General features: G+C 37.0%; 1 protein-coding gene and 2 long non-coding RNA genes across 3 annotated transcripts; 1 reads left to right on the plus strand and 2 right to left on the minus strand.

The window, feature by feature from the left end:
- Window positions 1-784: 784 nt before the first annotated feature.
- LOC311082926 (cationic amino acid transporter 2) lies at window positions 785-13,876 on the plus strand (the record flags this gene model as incomplete). Its single annotated transcript, XM_084114112.1, has 11 exons — window positions 785-1,761; window positions 2,213-2,368; window positions 2,493-2,655; window positions 3,211-3,347; window positions 4,595-4,817; window positions 6,914-7,050; window positions 7,263-7,365; window positions 8,163-8,287; window positions 10,011-10,177; window positions 13,251-13,359; window positions 13,701-13,876. The coding sequence occupies exons 1-11, from the start codon at window positions 1,359-1,361 to the stop codon at window positions 13,874-13,876; spliced, it is 1,899 nt and encodes a 632-aa protein (XP_083970238.1). The 5' UTR covers window positions 785-1,358.
- LOC311082927 lies at window positions 1,617-8,308 on the minus strand. The gene is made up of 4 exons (XR_014606173.1): window positions 8,171-8,308; window positions 6,860-7,056; window positions 4,138-4,172; window positions 1,617-1,750 (listed from the first exon to the last, which is right to left on the minus strand). It is a non-coding gene; the product is annotated as an uncharacterized lncRNA (long non-coding RNA).
- On the minus strand, window positions 13,781-16,772 carry LOC311082928. The gene is made up of 3 exons (XR_014606174.1): window positions 16,725-16,772; window positions 15,743-15,797; window positions 13,781-13,903 (listed from the first exon to the last, which is right to left on the minus strand). It is a non-coding gene; the product is annotated as an uncharacterized lncRNA (long non-coding RNA).
- Between the last annotated feature and the right edge of the window lie 15 nt (window positions 16,773-16,787).

Here is a 16,787-nt window from a genome sequence, read left to right on the forward strand (position 1 = left end):
TTAACTCCTGATAACAGAAGCACTGTAAGTCTTCCACAAATGAAGGAAATAAGAAAAATGAAGGATTGAAAATTAACTTTTACTGTCAGTGTCCAAGTAGCAGGGCACTTGGCATGCTTTTATATTGCCTTTTTCCCTATCACATATTTTAATAATCATCATGAATTTGAAAGCTTAAACCATCAAAATTCATCCAACTGGACATTGTACTTTAAAACCTTTTAGCGGCTCAATTTTTGTGATATCAACTTCAAATTCAGAACACAACTTGTTTAGACATATGGCTTTGATTTTCTAGCACTTTTAGTGTCCAAATTATTTAGTGAAATATATATATTATATAAATGTAAAACGTTTAGTTCAGTAAATTTGTTTCACAGTCAATATAAAGTTATATAATGTTTTTGCTTTCATTTATAGTACCTATAAATCTGAGTGCTTTAAATAGGCATAGTGAAGAAAACTGGTCACGTTTCAACATTATATTGGAATAAGGAAAATTAACTGATGGAAATTGAACTAAAATGGGTTCAAACGAATGAAAAAGATAAAATATGAATAAAACACACAGAGAGAAAATGCTTAGTATATTTTAAGTCCTTAAATGTCCAACTTAACTAAACTAAACATAAGTTAACTAAACTTAATATTTTAGGTCAAGCAGGAACACATACTTTAAGTTGAAACAACACATTATCTCTTATTCTAATTTAGAATTTGAAGTTGTGATAGAAAAAGCACAGCATAAAGACATAAATGATTGCATGTTAAAAATGATTGCTAAGATTGTTTAAGTGGTTTATGGTCTGACCAATAAGTACTTTGAGCTGCATTTTATGTGCGAATAAAATGTTTTATTGTTATCTCCTGATAAAAGAAGTAATGAAAGAGTTCTTAAAGGAGAACTCCGGTCAATTTTAACATTGAGCTCATTTTTTTGTAAATTTGGAGTGCTGTCAATACAGAGAACAACAACAAAAATCGGTGTTGCCTACAGCGTGTTATCCTCTTTTTAAAATTTGCACCCTGTTGACTTCAATGGGGCAAGTTTTAAACCTGCTTTTAGCCTCTTAACATCCTTGATGTGTCATTACAAATGCACAGCCAATGTGAGTGATTCCTTCAGAGTGAACACGGGTGAATCTGACTGCAGTAGATGTGAAAGATATGAATAAAAATGATGTTATTTCAGCCAGCGCACATACCTGTATTTACATCCTGTTTTCGGTCGATGTCCACAGTAATCGATTGTCGAGTTCACGCGCATAGGTTTAGTTACCTATGATCACGCGCGTGAACTCGACAACCGATTTTTGTCGTTGTTCTCTGTACTGACAGCACTCCAAATTTACAAAAAAATGTATTACATAATCACCTATATTTGTCTCAGGATGTCCTGTAACAAGGTGCTGTCGTTTCTGAAGAGCCTGTCGAGGCGAAAGCCACTGGAGCCCGATGGCGAAGAGTCCAACTTTAAGCGTTGCTTAACCACGCTCGACCTAGTGGCCCTTGGGGTGGGAAGTACACTTGGGGCCGGGGTCTATGTCCTTTCTGGAGAGGTTGCCAGAACAGTGTCTGGGCCCAGCATCATTGTGTCATTCTTCATTGCGGCAGTGGCGTCTGTGTTTGCGGGGTTGTGCTATGCAGAGTTTGGTGCCCGGGTTCCCAAGACCGGCTCTGCCTATCTGTACAGCTACGTCACCGTCGGAGAAGTGTGGGCCTTCATCACTGGCTGGAACTTACTGCTGTCCTACATCATAGGCAAGAACAAACATTATTATGCCTGACAGTCATTGACCATGGATTGTTCAAAATTCCAGGAATCATTGGTTGCAATAAAAACGTTTTTATTGATGTGTCCTTCCGCTTTGATAAGATATGCTGTATACACGTTTCAACCGGTGCCTTGAAACACTCAACCAAACCAATGTTCTTCCGCAAGACGCATGATGTTACATAATGTAGCTTTAATATATTTTGAGTATAATCCCAAAATGTATAGACATAATATTGCAGAATCAACCAAGGCTGCATTTCCCAAAAGAATCGTAAACACAAGTAGACGTTTGACATTTATAGGGATATTAATAAATGAATCAAGATTCATTTATTTATTTCATGGCTCACTAAATAGTTATATGGCTTATAAATGTGCTTATCAAATGTCTGTAATTTATAAATGAATTGCTTGATCTGAATGACTTTATAACAGGCACATCCAGTGTTGCCAGAGCATGGAGTGGCACTTTCGATGACTTGATTGGAAATAAGATCGCCGGTTATTTGAGTGCAAATATACCAATGAATTTACCTGGCCTCGCTTCGTATCCAGACTTCTTTGCTGCTGGCCTTATAATGGTTTTGGCAGGCAAGTAAGATTTACAGTACATTTACTGTAGTGTCAATAAAAGGGCTATGGTAAAACACAGTAATACAATTCAAAATGAGAATTAACGTGAGTCAGATGTGTGTTATTTGTTGTCATTTCTCAGGTATCCTTGCGTTTGGTGTGAAGGAGTCTGCCATTGTCAATAAGATCTTCACAGCTGTAAATATGGTAGTTCTGGTTTTTGTCATCATTGCTGGGTTCATCAAGGGAGACCTTGGAAATTGGCAGATAACACAGGAGGACATTTTGAACTACACAGTAACCGCGTATGTTGCTTTATGAAATTTACAGAGCATTTGTGGTTATGGTAAAACTTAAAACTGCATGTTTTAGGGGCCGTTTTACTTCACACGACACCATTCCAACTAAAAACGAAAAACTTTTTGAAAATGGGTTTCAAGTTTTTAAAAATGAAAATGTTCTCATCTCTGTGTAAACTACAAAAATGCGAATTTGTGAAAAGGCTCACGTCATACATATGTGTATTATGTGTTTAGACATAGATGTGTAGTGTTTCTTTACAGTGACATCGCCATCTACTGGCCTGGCAGCAGAATACAGCATTTTTAATCATTTTCGCAGATCCATGTGAACGAGGATCGTTCTGACAATGGTGTCGCCTGTACGCGAAAAATACAAAGGAAAAAACTTTTCCGCTTTTGGTACACCGTTGTCATGTAAACGTACCCTTAGATCTGTGACTCTCCAAAAAATTTTAATTGAAAAATTTAGAGCCTCTTTGAGATTGTGTTTTTAATTACCACTATCTGCTACGTTGAAATAGTTTTTAACTGCTTTTTTTTTTTTTTTTTTTTTTTTAGAAATCTTTCAGTTTCAAATGAAACTTTATCCAGTTTCGGAGCTGGAGGATTCTTTCCCTTTGGTTTTGAGGGAACGTTTGCTGGAGCTGCGACCTGTTTCTATGCCTTTGTGGGATTTGACTGCATTGCAACCACAGGTACTTCATCAATAGAGTGCAATAGTCTGGTTCTGGAAGCAAAACCTCCATTCACTTTCTCCATAGGGAAATTGATTTTTAACAAAACCTTTAAAGACAGCCCTAATGTGAGAACTGAGTTTGTTAAACGATGCTATATGCGTTTGCTGAAGCCATCAGGTCATATTATTTCAAAATTATCGTGTTTAACAATTGAATTTGTGGTAAAAAAAAAAAAAAAAAAAAAAAGCATTACCCATGATGCTTTACAGAAATTTGCATGAATCAGGGAGTCGTGGGGAGCAAAAGAGCTCTGTCAAGCACCGCAAATGACGTAATTGAGTTTGTCTCACTTTATATGCTCTCAAAATGCTTAAATATTTGTATATTTTGCAATAAACTTAAAATATAGATATAATTTCCTTAGATATAATCAACAACTTTAAATTAATAGTTTTATTTTTCTTCGTTGTTTTTAATTTCGATTATGTCGCAATGCTTTATGGGATTGTAGTTCTTTCAGTTCTTTCACTAAAGCCGTAAAGTACACAGTTTTGTATATTTTTGTCCAATTTTCAAATACGTTTCTGCTTCAAATTAAAGTTTGTAATGTTGTGATTCTCCTCATAGTAGCTGGTTGATTTGGTTCATGCCTTAAAATGCTGTAACAAAGACTTTTTAAAAACCCTATGGGAAATATGAGTGAAACAAATACTTCCGGAACCACCGCCGCTGAAAAAGCACTAATGTGCTCTATAGCAATATTTATAATTTATAAGAAACTGAGTATATAAAATTCTGTTGTACTCACCCACATGCTCCAAAACCAAATGCTGTTATTTTTTTCTGTGGAACACAAACATAATATTTTTTAATAATCTTTTTACAGTTTTTTGTAATTCCACAGTATGTTCTGATTTCATACTATAATGTGAGGAACAGACCAACATTCAAGGCATTATTTACTGATAAGCTTCCTCTCCACAGAAGCTTTATTGTGGAGAGGAAGTTATGGCAATTTGTAGAATGTTAAATTTTTGTATGAATAACTTGATATTTTGGTCTGTTCTTCACGCAAATCTTCAGAAGTCTTGGAATATAGCATTCAAATCACACACACACACACACACACACACACACACACACACACACACACACACACACACACACATATATATAAGCATAGCAGGAAACATTACAAGAAGGTCTATTTCACTAGTCTAAATTATTTAGGTTATTATATATAATCTCTGTCTCCTGTCATCTAGGCGAGGAGGTTCGAAACCCTCAGAAGTCTATCCCTATAGGAATTGTGGCTTCTCTTCTCATCTGCTTCTTGGCTTATTTTGGCGTTTCGGCTGCTCTCACCCTCATGATGCCCTACTACCAACTAAATCTTCAGAGTCCCTTACCCGCAGCCTTCACTTATGTGGGCTGGGATCCTGCAAAGTATGCCGTGGCTGTTGGATCTTTGTGTGCTCTGTCAACAAGGTAAAGCATCACATATGGCCTATAAAGCACTTACTACACTAGGACTATAAAACAGCATTGCATGATTAGTAGATACTACAGTAGATGCTCATGAACTAAAAAGGAAAGTGTGTCCATCGGTTTGGTAAAATTAGCATCATAAAGTCAAATGTAGTATGGATAATGCAGGACTCTATGACTGTCAAACACAGTTGTCAAGGATGGATGTTGATGCAGGACACATCAGAACAGAAGTTAATTATATAATACCCGTGTTGGATATCCAGGTTCATCAGGTTCTCTGTATCTTTTTAACGATTTAAGTCAAGTCAAGTCAAGTTTATTTATATAGCGCTTTTCACAATACAGATTGTATCAAAGCAGCTTCACAGTATTAAATTAAAATAATACATCAATGCTTGTTTCTTGTGGAAAACGTCCACGATTTAGTTCTTTAAATGTATATAAAAGTCGGCATTAAACGGAAGTTGCCATAGTTCACGTACGAGTGAAAAAGCTTCTCGAACAAGAAAAAATGTAGGACGGGACTTGATTTTTTCCATAGGGAATTGATTGGGTGGTGGTGGGTTGCTATTGGTGGATCTCATGTGAGTGACAGGTTGCTCCGCCCTCGTGCCAGTAAACACATCATCAGAGAAGAGATGGGAAAGTTATTTTGATTAAAGATTACAAGGACACGTGAATTTAAAAAATAAATTATGATGAATTCATAATAATTACTGCAATATTTACATTTTAAAAAACAAGAATAGTCTATTTTGATTTCATGGTGAATTTATGCCCCTTTACAAAATCTTGATTTTATTTGTTTTTGGGGTCAACTAGAATAGGTTTTCATAGTTGAATGTTAAAAAAAATACATAATTTTTCACATACTTGACATTTCCTTTCTTTCCAGTCTGTCAGTAACACTCTGGGGTGCGTTTCCCAAAGCCGACTATGGTCGCAAGTTCCGTCATGACTAACAGAGTTCAATGGAAATTGCGATCATAGTTGGTCAACGATGCTTTTGGGAAACGTACCCGTTTAGTTTCTATCGCTCCTCCTTCCAAAAAGCGCCATGTGCTCTCATTGGTTGGCTGAACCAGTGTGTTGTGATTGTCACGCCCCTTACCACAACCGTGAGCTTCAACTGTAGACTGTACCCATAGGTTTCTGAAGAGCATTTTTGAAGCCCAAAGTGGGCGGAGCCGACCGTCGCCATCTTGGCAGCATGCTACCGCGCATCACTCCCGGATAACCAAAAATAGGCAAAAAGGAAGGATTAGCTGAGGTGACGTGACGCTAACAGACAGCAGACAAATGGCTAGTAGTGACAGCAGAGACAATCCACCTGTCACTCAAGTGGCCACAACCTTAATTATGCAAAACTTTAAGGCTTAATATAATTTATACGGATAAGTTATAAAAAAATTCACCCTCCTTAAAGTTGACATGAAGGGCAACATTAGCTATACAGACCAAAACCACTTTTTGCACCAGGCTGTAAACATATTTTTTTCTGCTATAAAGTTTGGGATTTTAACATGGGGGTCTATGGGATTGACTCTCTTTTGCAGCCTGTCTCTAGTGGCCAGTCGATGAATTGCAGTTTAAGTCACTTCCGTGTTGGGTTCAAGAGAAAGACAGGAAAGTTGCCGCTTGGTTTCAACGTGCAACTCAACCCTTTATTTTTGCATATGCCTTGGGCGGGAATTATTTAAATGAGGAATATTGTGACGTGTTCATTTCCGGAATAAAACTCAAGACTGCAACGGAGGCATTTCAGGGAGTTCAGAAACCGTGTGCACTGATTTAGAGAGAATAACTCCCTTTGAAATTAGTTTGTAACTTTGCAGAACTTTTTCATGCGGTAAACATTACCCACTAAAGAAAGTTGGAAATGCATAATAGGTCCTCTTTAAGCAAACTTGCAGCTTAACTTGATGATCAGTCAATGATCACCATAGAGCAGCTACACTATGAGAAAATAGCAGCTTAACACATGCATCACTCTTGTAGCTGTTATTTGCTGAAATGTACAAAATCATAAAAGGAAATACCTGGTTAAATGACTGTAACATCAGTGTAATGCACTTTTCTTTACTGTTCAACAGTCTGCTGGGATCCATGTTTCCTATGCCCCGTGTGCTATTTGCTATGGCCAGAGATGGGCTGCTCTTCAAACCACTGAGTAAGATGAGTGCCAGACAGAGCCCTGTCATCGCCACAATTGTTTCTGGAGTAGTAGCAGGTAATTCTGTTTGAGAACACATCAAAGTAATGCACCTTAGTCTCATACCATAAACATATTTAGGGCCTTGCTTCTAAAAAGGCATGAAGTGCTGTCCCAAAGATCATTGAAGTTGAATTATTAGAACCCCAAAGAAATGTTATTTTGTTAACTATAGTACATGCAAATTTGGTTGTCTTGAAATTCTAAGAGTGAACTATTTGTGATTTTAGCAATAATGGCCCTGGTGTTTGACCTGAAGGCTCTAGTAGACATGATGTCTATTGGAACGCTCTTTGCCTACACCCTCGTCGCCATCTGCATCTTAATTCTTCGGTAAGATACAGATAAAGATACATATAATAGAAAGAATAATCGATTTTCAATTGTTATGTGTTTTTCCCCCAAGTACACATACAGGTTTTACAAAGCACACAGAAAATACATTCACACTGAAATATGTAATGCCTACGTAACCCTGTAAATCCTGACATATGAAATAATAGCCAGAATTATTTTATTTTTTTTACTTTATTGAAACTTTGTACATTAAAAAAAATCTGCATATGTGTTTTTTGGAAACACAGACTTCTATATTTTCCTCTCATGCAGAATTTTCACTGTACCACTTCTACTTAGATACGCACTTCTGCACAAGATAAGAAAGAACAGACATTTTTATAATTTTTGGATCATGAAAAAGTCTTAGTTTGCTAGAAAGAAAGAGTCAGAGTTGTGAGATAAAAGTCGCAATTATATATATATTGTTTTATTCAGTGGCGGAAACAAGCATCTATATTAAGCTTATGACCTTACTCCGATAAAAGAAAGATCTTTTTAACAGTAGGCTATTATAACAGTCTGGTGGTGAGCCAACACCAAGAACACTAGAACTAGAATTCAGTCTAAATCATATAAATTCCTTCCACAAATAATATTAACAATTACCGACAAAGTATTTTCCTCAAAAACATTTTGCCATTGGTAGTACTGACAAAGTACTGGCAGTGCTCAGTAAAAAAAATACATAATATCCAGAGCGAACACAAATATTCATATTCAGACAGCAAAGTTTGATGTAAATTACTGGCAACAGTAACAGTTGTGCAATAAAAGTATTTTTGTCCATGCAGGTACCAACCAGAGCAATCTGAGATCAGTGACAAATTAGAAGTCCAGAAGTGGAATCCTTTTCGCCCCCCTCAATATGCTTCTGTTTCAAGTTCTAAAGCTGTGTCTATTCTGACCGTACTAAGCGGTGAGTTTCGGCTTTTATTTTTTCATGCTTGAATGTGTGAAGTGATGAGTAAGTATACAATTATGTTGAGTAAGAGTTGCTAATACTTCCTTAAAATCCCCCTGGTATATTTCCTTCTCTCTTTCTCACATCTTGTCAAAGATAGAAATCATTTAGGCCTATGCAACTAAACAAAGAGCAAAATATGCCCATTAGTGTATCATTTAGAAGTGTTATCATTCTTGTGCAATCACAACAAAATGTTGGAAAATGTAGTTTAGTCACACAGGTCTGTCAAACCAGCCAAATTAATAGTTTTTTTCCCCAAGATTTTTTAATCACTTACCAGTAGTACACAAAAGTACAAACTAAATTGTTCTTTTTCATGATTAATACCAATTCGCTTCTGCCATAATTCTAGGAAGTCTAAACCTATTTTAATGAAAATAGCAAACTTAAAGAAAATCCTAAATAACTAGTTTTCTGGTAATTATGACTGTATAGTAGTGCTCAACTTGTAAATACAATCATTCTGACATAAATGCACTATTAAGGCCAACTTAACACCAAGGATGATGACACTATAACGATAAAGATATAGTTCTAAAAATCCCATGTGACTCATATAGTCTACTCTCTAAACCAAGACTGTTCTTCTATGCCCTACAGCAAGGGAAGTCCCGGCTGCTTTACCTTCCTCCTTTTGGGACAGGTGTAACATAGGCCAGTTAGAGCTGTGCATGTAAATCTCACTCCCCTGGCCTCAAGAGGTGCGCTAGCGACTGACGCTAAATGCTACGGTCTTAAACGTCCTTGTTAGAGCGCCCACCTCCCATGCCGGTGACCCTGGTTCAAATCCCATTCGGAGTGGGTCAAGTAGAACCGGTTGCATTTGGTGCCGTGACCCGGACGGGAGTGAGGTTTACAGGGGTGAGTGTAATGGACGTTGGGCAGTAAGAGCTGTGTGTGTAAATCTCACTCCCCTGATTTCAAGAGGTGCGCTGGCGCCTCCCTTCAGTATTGCCACTCATCCAAGGAGGAGCATACATCCTTAACTTTTACTCAGGAAAGGGAGGCAAATGAGAGTAGGACATAATGCAGTTTACGCAGTAACTTTCATCACCCATGCTCTAAACCCCATGGAAGCCAAAGGAGCTTAGGCCCTACTTAAAGACCCCAAAGTCTCTGTGGGAGGGCAGCCCATACACTCTGCATAACACCTGCTATAGCTAGCGCTTTGTCTTTTTCATTTAGCTCTAGACAATAGTATGCAACAGATTACAAGGTAGGATGCCCGCAGGCAAACTTTCTGTACTTATTAACATTGTCGAACCAGGACTATAGTAGAGCGCACATCCAAAGGGGAGCATACGTCCTTACTTCAAAACCCAACAGTAGTTGGGGAGGGAGGTAAACAAAGCGGATGATGTGTAACTCAGGCCACTTTTTTTACTCACGGGCGCTCCACGTATGACGTCATGGACCGCCGTCTGCCAATGATTGGTGTTTGTTTTCACATGCCTTCCCCATAGCGTCAATACCAAGACTTGCAATAAACTTACAATAAACAGACACTTACAATAAACAGAACGATACCGTCCACTGGTGTGGACGCTAATATAGTTTCTGTTTTAGTTATATTTATAGTTATCATTCTTGGTGTGAACGGGTCTTTAATAGTTGTGGTTACTCAATGGGTATTTCAATGTTTCAACTTCTTATTTACTTTTAATGTCCTTTCTAGTTGTGCTTGCTGTTATCCTGAGTGTGATCATCACAAAAGGTCTACCAGCTGGTCTGATTGAGGAGTGGTGGATGATTCTGATAATCATTTTGGTTTTGGTGGGTTTTGTCGTGATTATCATTATTATTTGGCGGCAGCCGCAGAATGGGACCAAGGCTGCATTTATGGTAAGTTTTCACTGGGTGTAAAAGGCACCAACATATGACTTTTTATGTAATGCATAAACAAAATGTGCCTGGATGTTGTTGCAGTGGTTATCAACTGGTTTTGCTTCGGATCTAGATTTTACATTCGACAACTATACAGTTGTCATAACAATACAGTGCCAAACTGCAGTAGCCTAATTAAACTTCATTGTCACAGTTCAAATCCTCCACATCCAATTTAATTTAATTTCCTACCGTTTCGGAGAGAAATCTAGTAGCATGTTGTAGTGATGTAGTACTCGAGTCCGGTCTCGAGACCAATTTCTGCTTTTTCGGACTCGTCTCAGACTTGTTCCTTCAAAGACTCGGTCTTGACTCGGAATCGGCATAGGCGGTCTCGTCCCCATCACTAGTCCACTAGAATAAATACCACTAGAAAATTTTTATTTGCTCTGCATGTCCTAACTATTATTAAAAAATCAGGGTGGGCTGTTGATGACAGAGCAGCACTGTTGAAGCAGTTTAGAAAAATAGGCAGAAGATGATGCATGTGGTAGGGATTTTTTTAATGATAGTAAAAGCATAGTCCATATTAAGACGTTAAGACTGCTCCTCTAAACAATTGCCAATCTAGCTTAGTCTGTAGGCCTAACTGTTGATTATTAACTGGGGTGATATTAAATCATGAATATGAAAACTGACATGTTTTTATGGTCTTGGTCTCGACTCCTAAAGACTCGGTCTCGACTCGGACTTGCTTCCTCAAAGACTCGGTCCTGACTCGGACTCGACTGTATTTGAAAACCAACGGACTCGGTCTCGACCCTTCAAAGACTCGGTCTTGACTTGGACTCGGCATAGGCGGTCTCGTCCCCATCACTAGCATGTTGATCTGCCAGTTGTGGGTTTTTCATGCGGAGAACTCCAAGTTTGCATAATGATGCATTTTAAAGTTAATGACCAAACATTTCATTACAAAATTTTACAATGCTGTTGCAGATGAAATATAATGTGGATAACATTAAAAATACAAATATTTTCGTCAGGTTAGATACTAATTATTAATTGTGCAAACCCCTTTATCTAAACCTCTCTACATAACCGTTGCACATCCGCCATGTTTGTAGTTTTTCAACACGTTTTATTCATGTTTCTGCACTTTGGATTCTAAACTGAAAAAGTAGACCATCCGGGTATCTTTGGATTCTCATTTCATCATACTATGTTTTGAGATGCAATAATTCTAATTTCGAATACTATTTATGATGGATAGTATGCAAATTGGGACGCAGCAATGGTCTTTTTATTGGGAGATATCATACAAGGGTCAGTTCTACCATTTGAGAAATCATAACGGCTAACTTGGATCACATGTGCCTTGATAACCAATCAAATTACAGCCTTGACGTCATTGAATTTAGTTCAGAGTTGTGCGACAGTCAATCACTGAATGAGTGAGTGAATGAATGAATGAGAAGTGCCGTAAAATAAAATATACCTGTCACACAATTGTCCATGACTTCTCTTATAAAATAGCAGGTGAGTTTTTATCAGGGTTGCACTAGCAGATATATCTATCTGTAATTATGAAATAAAAAGCCACTTAAAGAGGTATAGGCTACTTACATTACTAAAACACGTGTAATGTATTTTAACTGTAGCATTTTATTCAATATTACCTTAAAGTTAATATATTTTAAGTCCACTAAATTGCAACTTCATTCTTCATCACAAATATATTCAAATACAAGACATAACCCTACATGTTTCTATAGAAATGACATTAAAGTATAATTTATAATTTCACCATACATGCTTATCAGTACATTCGGCAGTAGACTTTCAAAGACAACAGAACTATGAAATTGCATATAAAGATGTCCTTAAAGGGATAGTTCACTTTGAAATTAAATTTTGGTATGTTTTAGCTTACCTCAAGGGCATCCAAGATGTAGGTGTCTTTGTTTCCGCAGTAGTTTCAATTTTGATATTTTTAGGTCAAACCGTTCTTGTCTGTCAGTCATATAATGCAGGTCTATGGTCACTATCTCAAAGAGCGTGCACAGAGAAGTCCAAATTAAACAATTCCCCATCGTAAGTACACATTGATGGCCTAAGACACGAAACGAGCGGTTTGTGTGAGAAAACGAACAGTATTTAGATCGTTTTTACCTCTTGTACACAACCACGTCCAAGTGATCTGAGAGCGCGCACGCTTCCGGCCCTTTCTTCTTCTTCTTGTTTTTTTTTTTTACGGCGGATCGCAAACAAATATGTGCATTACCGCCACCTATCTCAGAAATGGACCATTGACACTTTCCTATACTTCTTTAACCTATCAACCGACATAATTTCCCCTTATTTACCCGCATAGAGGCTTCATAGAATTTCATCCGGCGCTGGGTGTTCAGCTCCTCCGTCCACTCTCAGCCCCCATGACAGGAAAAAAAAAAAAAACGCGTCCAAGTTTTTTTTAAAAAAAAATTTATTAGCACAACAAATACAAACAAATCAGGTACAATGAAAAACCTTACTACGAACCTACAGTGCATGTCTTAGAAGATACATACATAAAGAACAGAAGAACATGGGGCAAGAAATTTACATGGCAAAAAAAAAAAAAAACATTTACACATTCAAAAGACAATAAAACAAAAGGGCAATTATTCAATAAGAATGTTTATAAAAGAAGCCAGTTTCACTGCATTCTTGTTATTAATCAATATTGATAGCTTGTAATGCTATGGGAATTTGGAACTCATTTTTAAGAAACAAAGTTGTATTGTCAGCCAACTGACTTATAATTAAAGGGAACTATCCCTTTAAGTCCTACTAAGTGGGTCAAAAGTTCAATTATAATTGCATTTAACATGCATTTAAGTGTCCAAAAACATTACATCCAGTATGCACTTAAGTATATTCTTTTTAAGTATTTTATTTCTGTAATAAGTCTTTTTAAAAGTATGCTAAAGTGAACTTTTTTTTCACACGGTTGACAGAAGAAATTTTGAGAACTGCTGTTGTTAAGAACAGTTGCTATGGAAATTTTCTGTTTTGAATTAGTCCTCAGAAACATTTTCACATTTTTCTGTAGGTTCCACTCCTGCCACTACTTCCTATTTTCAGTGCATTCATCAATGTCTACTTAATGGTCCAGCTGGGAAATGATACATGGATTCGCTATGCAGTGTGGATGGCAGTGGGTAAGACAACATAGAGACATTCATACACTGCCAGTTAAAAGTTTGAACACAATTGGCTTATGCATTATATAATACATCGTATAGGCTAGTCCATCTCTCTGTCTCTGTCTCTGTCTCTGTCTCTCTCTGTCTCTCTGTCTGTCTCTCTCTCTCTCTCTCTCTCTCTCTCTCTCTCTCTCTCTCTCTCTCTCTCTCTCTCTCTCTCTCTCTCTCTCTCTCTCTCTCTCTCTATATATATACACATGCGTGTTTACAAATCTGCTACAACTGCAGATACAGTATAAACTGATGTGGATGTGTATACTTGCTGAAGTATAATTATCTTTCCTAATGAAACATAGGCTTGCTCATCTACTTCTGTTATGGAATGCACTTCAGTGAACAGAAGAAACGAAATGTAGAGAAGAAGCAAAATCAGTCTCCCAAACTTCCCAACCCCGTTGAGAAAATTGATGCTACACTGGACAAGGACAAGGAAAGAAATGGATCCATTGCATTGAACCAAACCAAGTTGTAAAGCCAACATTAGTCTCGTGCTTTGCACCTGGGAAAGGGAAATTGTATATTAGATTTTTATGTACTGACATTTTTTATTAGTATGAGGATGAATTTGTATCACAAATTATAAAACAAAATGTTGTACACAGATGATGATTGAGACTGAGTACACTCTCTTTGTGATATAAGTCTGAACCTATATTATATATTAGTTCCTCTGAGGGTACTGCTCCAGTGTCAGTAGTTATTATTACAATATATATTTATTGTTATTGTTACTAATCGTAAAGCCTATAGATAACAGAAAAATCTGGAAGTACTATGCATCAACCCATGACATTTCTCTTTCTCTGTCACCGCTGTTACCTTCAATATTTTGCTTTTGAAGATCAATGCCAAATTTTCTTGTAAAAAATTATTACTATGATTTTTTTTGCGTGTTCTTCCCGTTGAAATATTGAGCTTAAAGTTGTGTAAGTGTAAACACAATGAAATACCGACTGTAAGAGAGATTCATGTAGCTCTGCTGTGGTTGTGACCTGCCCTATGAAGCATTAAAGACTTTTTCCAGACCTCTGTTATGACCGGACTTTTCTTTTCATCTGAGTGCACTTCTAACCATTGAATAGCACATTGAATTTTTATTTATTTAAATAAACACTTTTCAAAATGCTATCCAATGTTAAAGGGATAGTTCACCCAAAAATTAAAATTCTGTCATTAATTACTCATGTCGTTCCAAACTCGCAAGACTTTCGTTCATTTTCGAAACACAAATTAAGATCCTTTTGATGAAATCTGAGAGCTTTCTGTCCCTCCGTCGACACTTCAAAAAGTTAAGTTATAAAATGTTATAAACATTGATCAGCGAACATAAACGGCACTTGCTTTGACGCTCAAACGTGCTGCGTAACACAAGAATGTATATGTGAATAATAGCCTAAATTAAATCAGTTCACACAAATCAATTGTGTCGCTTCAGAAAATTTGTACTAAACTGCTCAATTCATATGGATTAGTTTTACAATCTCTTTATGAACTCTTTGAAGCGTCAAAGTGGTAGTTGTGTAGCTGTCAATGGAGGGACAGAAAGCTCTCAGATTTCATCAAAAAGATCTTCATTTGTGTTCTGAAGATGAAAGAAAGTCTTACGAGTTTGGAACGACATGAGGGCGAGTAATTAATGACAGAATATTTTTTAGGTGTACTAACCATAGATATCACATATAAAGGCTAGATGTCTCGTGCGCACTGCTGGCCAATGGAGGTCGACGTCCGCACGTGGCGGCCATCTTGCCACAGTGTGCTCGCTCACTCGTTTAATGGTGCATATACTTTTAAATAACCATAACTTGCTCAATTTTCTACCGATTTTCAAACGGTTTGGTTTGTTATAAATGTCAGAGATGTAGTTATGACACTACATACATACACTGCATACATATGAATAATTATAACATACATGTTCAAGCATTCGGAATTATAGCCACGTTAATAACGTTTGTAAGAAACCAAACCGTTTGTAAATCCGTCAATATTTCAGCGAGATATGAGGATTTGTGTGCATGCTGATCACTCACCTAATGCACAGCTTCACTGTGACAAGATGGCCGAACGGTGATGCCGGAAGTGACTGCGCCATAAGACATCTAGCGTTTATATATGATATCTATGGTACTAACCCTTTAATCTCAGTGAGACTTTTTTCAGTAAAATAAAGGTTAAATAATACACAATATATACTGTATGTATATATATATACACTGTATGTATATTATATATATATATATTATAATTATTTGTAATTATTTATAATTATTTGATCAAAATTATTGCTAGAGACAATTCAGTAGTCTCTGAATTTGGATAGGAACATGTCCTGTACCTTGCATGATGCACCTGTGTATCTACTCATGCTCCCTCTGTCCTCTTTGCAGTTTCTTCAGAGAAATGAAACGAGGAAGCATCAGTTGTACTGATGGGGTACTGAGAACAGAGGTGGACAGTAACAAAGTACATTTACTTGAGTACTGTACTTAAGTACGCTTTTTGAGTATCTGTACTTTACTTGAGTATTATCTTTTCTGGAAACTTTTTACTTTAACTTCACTACATTTGAAAGACAAATATCATACTTTTTACTCCACTACGTTTCTGTCAAGGTCCTTGAGTAGAAAGTAGTAACGTCAGTCAGGGGATGATTTTGGTTTGGAAATGAAAGTCGGGTTGACGTCAAAACCCGACGTCAGATTTACGTCAGAACCCGACGTCGGACAGACGTTGGATTTTGGTTGGAAATGAAAGTCGGGTTGACGTCAAAGCCAAAAAACTAAGACAAGGGCACTATTTGAGGGAACAGCCATTTGGGTGTCCGAAACCATTGTAGACGTTATTGAGTGCACTTATTCAATCTCATATTCAATCCCACTGGAACTGTGTTCTAATCTAGAAATAAATGTGATATTGATATGAGGGCAGGCATAGATTCAGAGGCATAAGGTACTGTAAGTAATACATTCAACAATGCAACAATAATAAAACAATGCATTGACATTTACTTTTTACTTTTGATACTTAAGTACTTTTAAAAACGAGTACTTCTGTACTTTTACTTAAGTAAGAATCGGTCTTTACAACTTTTACTTGTAACGGAGTAATATTTGACCAGTAGTATCTGTACTTTCACTCAAGTAAGAAAGTTGTGTACTTTGTCCACCTCTGACTGAGAAGCACCCCATATATTGATATCCATGGTAAAACACCTTTTAATTCCATGGAGCCTTTATTTCAAGAAGCAAATAGTGTAAAAGCAACACTACTAGGTGAAATAAAGGTGAAAAATGCTTTTAAAATAAAGCTTAACTTACTCCATAAAACTCCATCGCCATCGTGTTTTGGTGACTGGTGCCCATATATCTTTTGTTTTGCCG

The sequence above is a fragment of the Abramis brama genome (genome assembly GCF_963993115.1).
Source record: "Abramis brama genome assembly, chromosome: 5".
NCBI lineage: Eukaryota > Metazoa > Chordata > Actinopteri > Cypriniformes > Leuciscidae > Abramis > Abramis brama.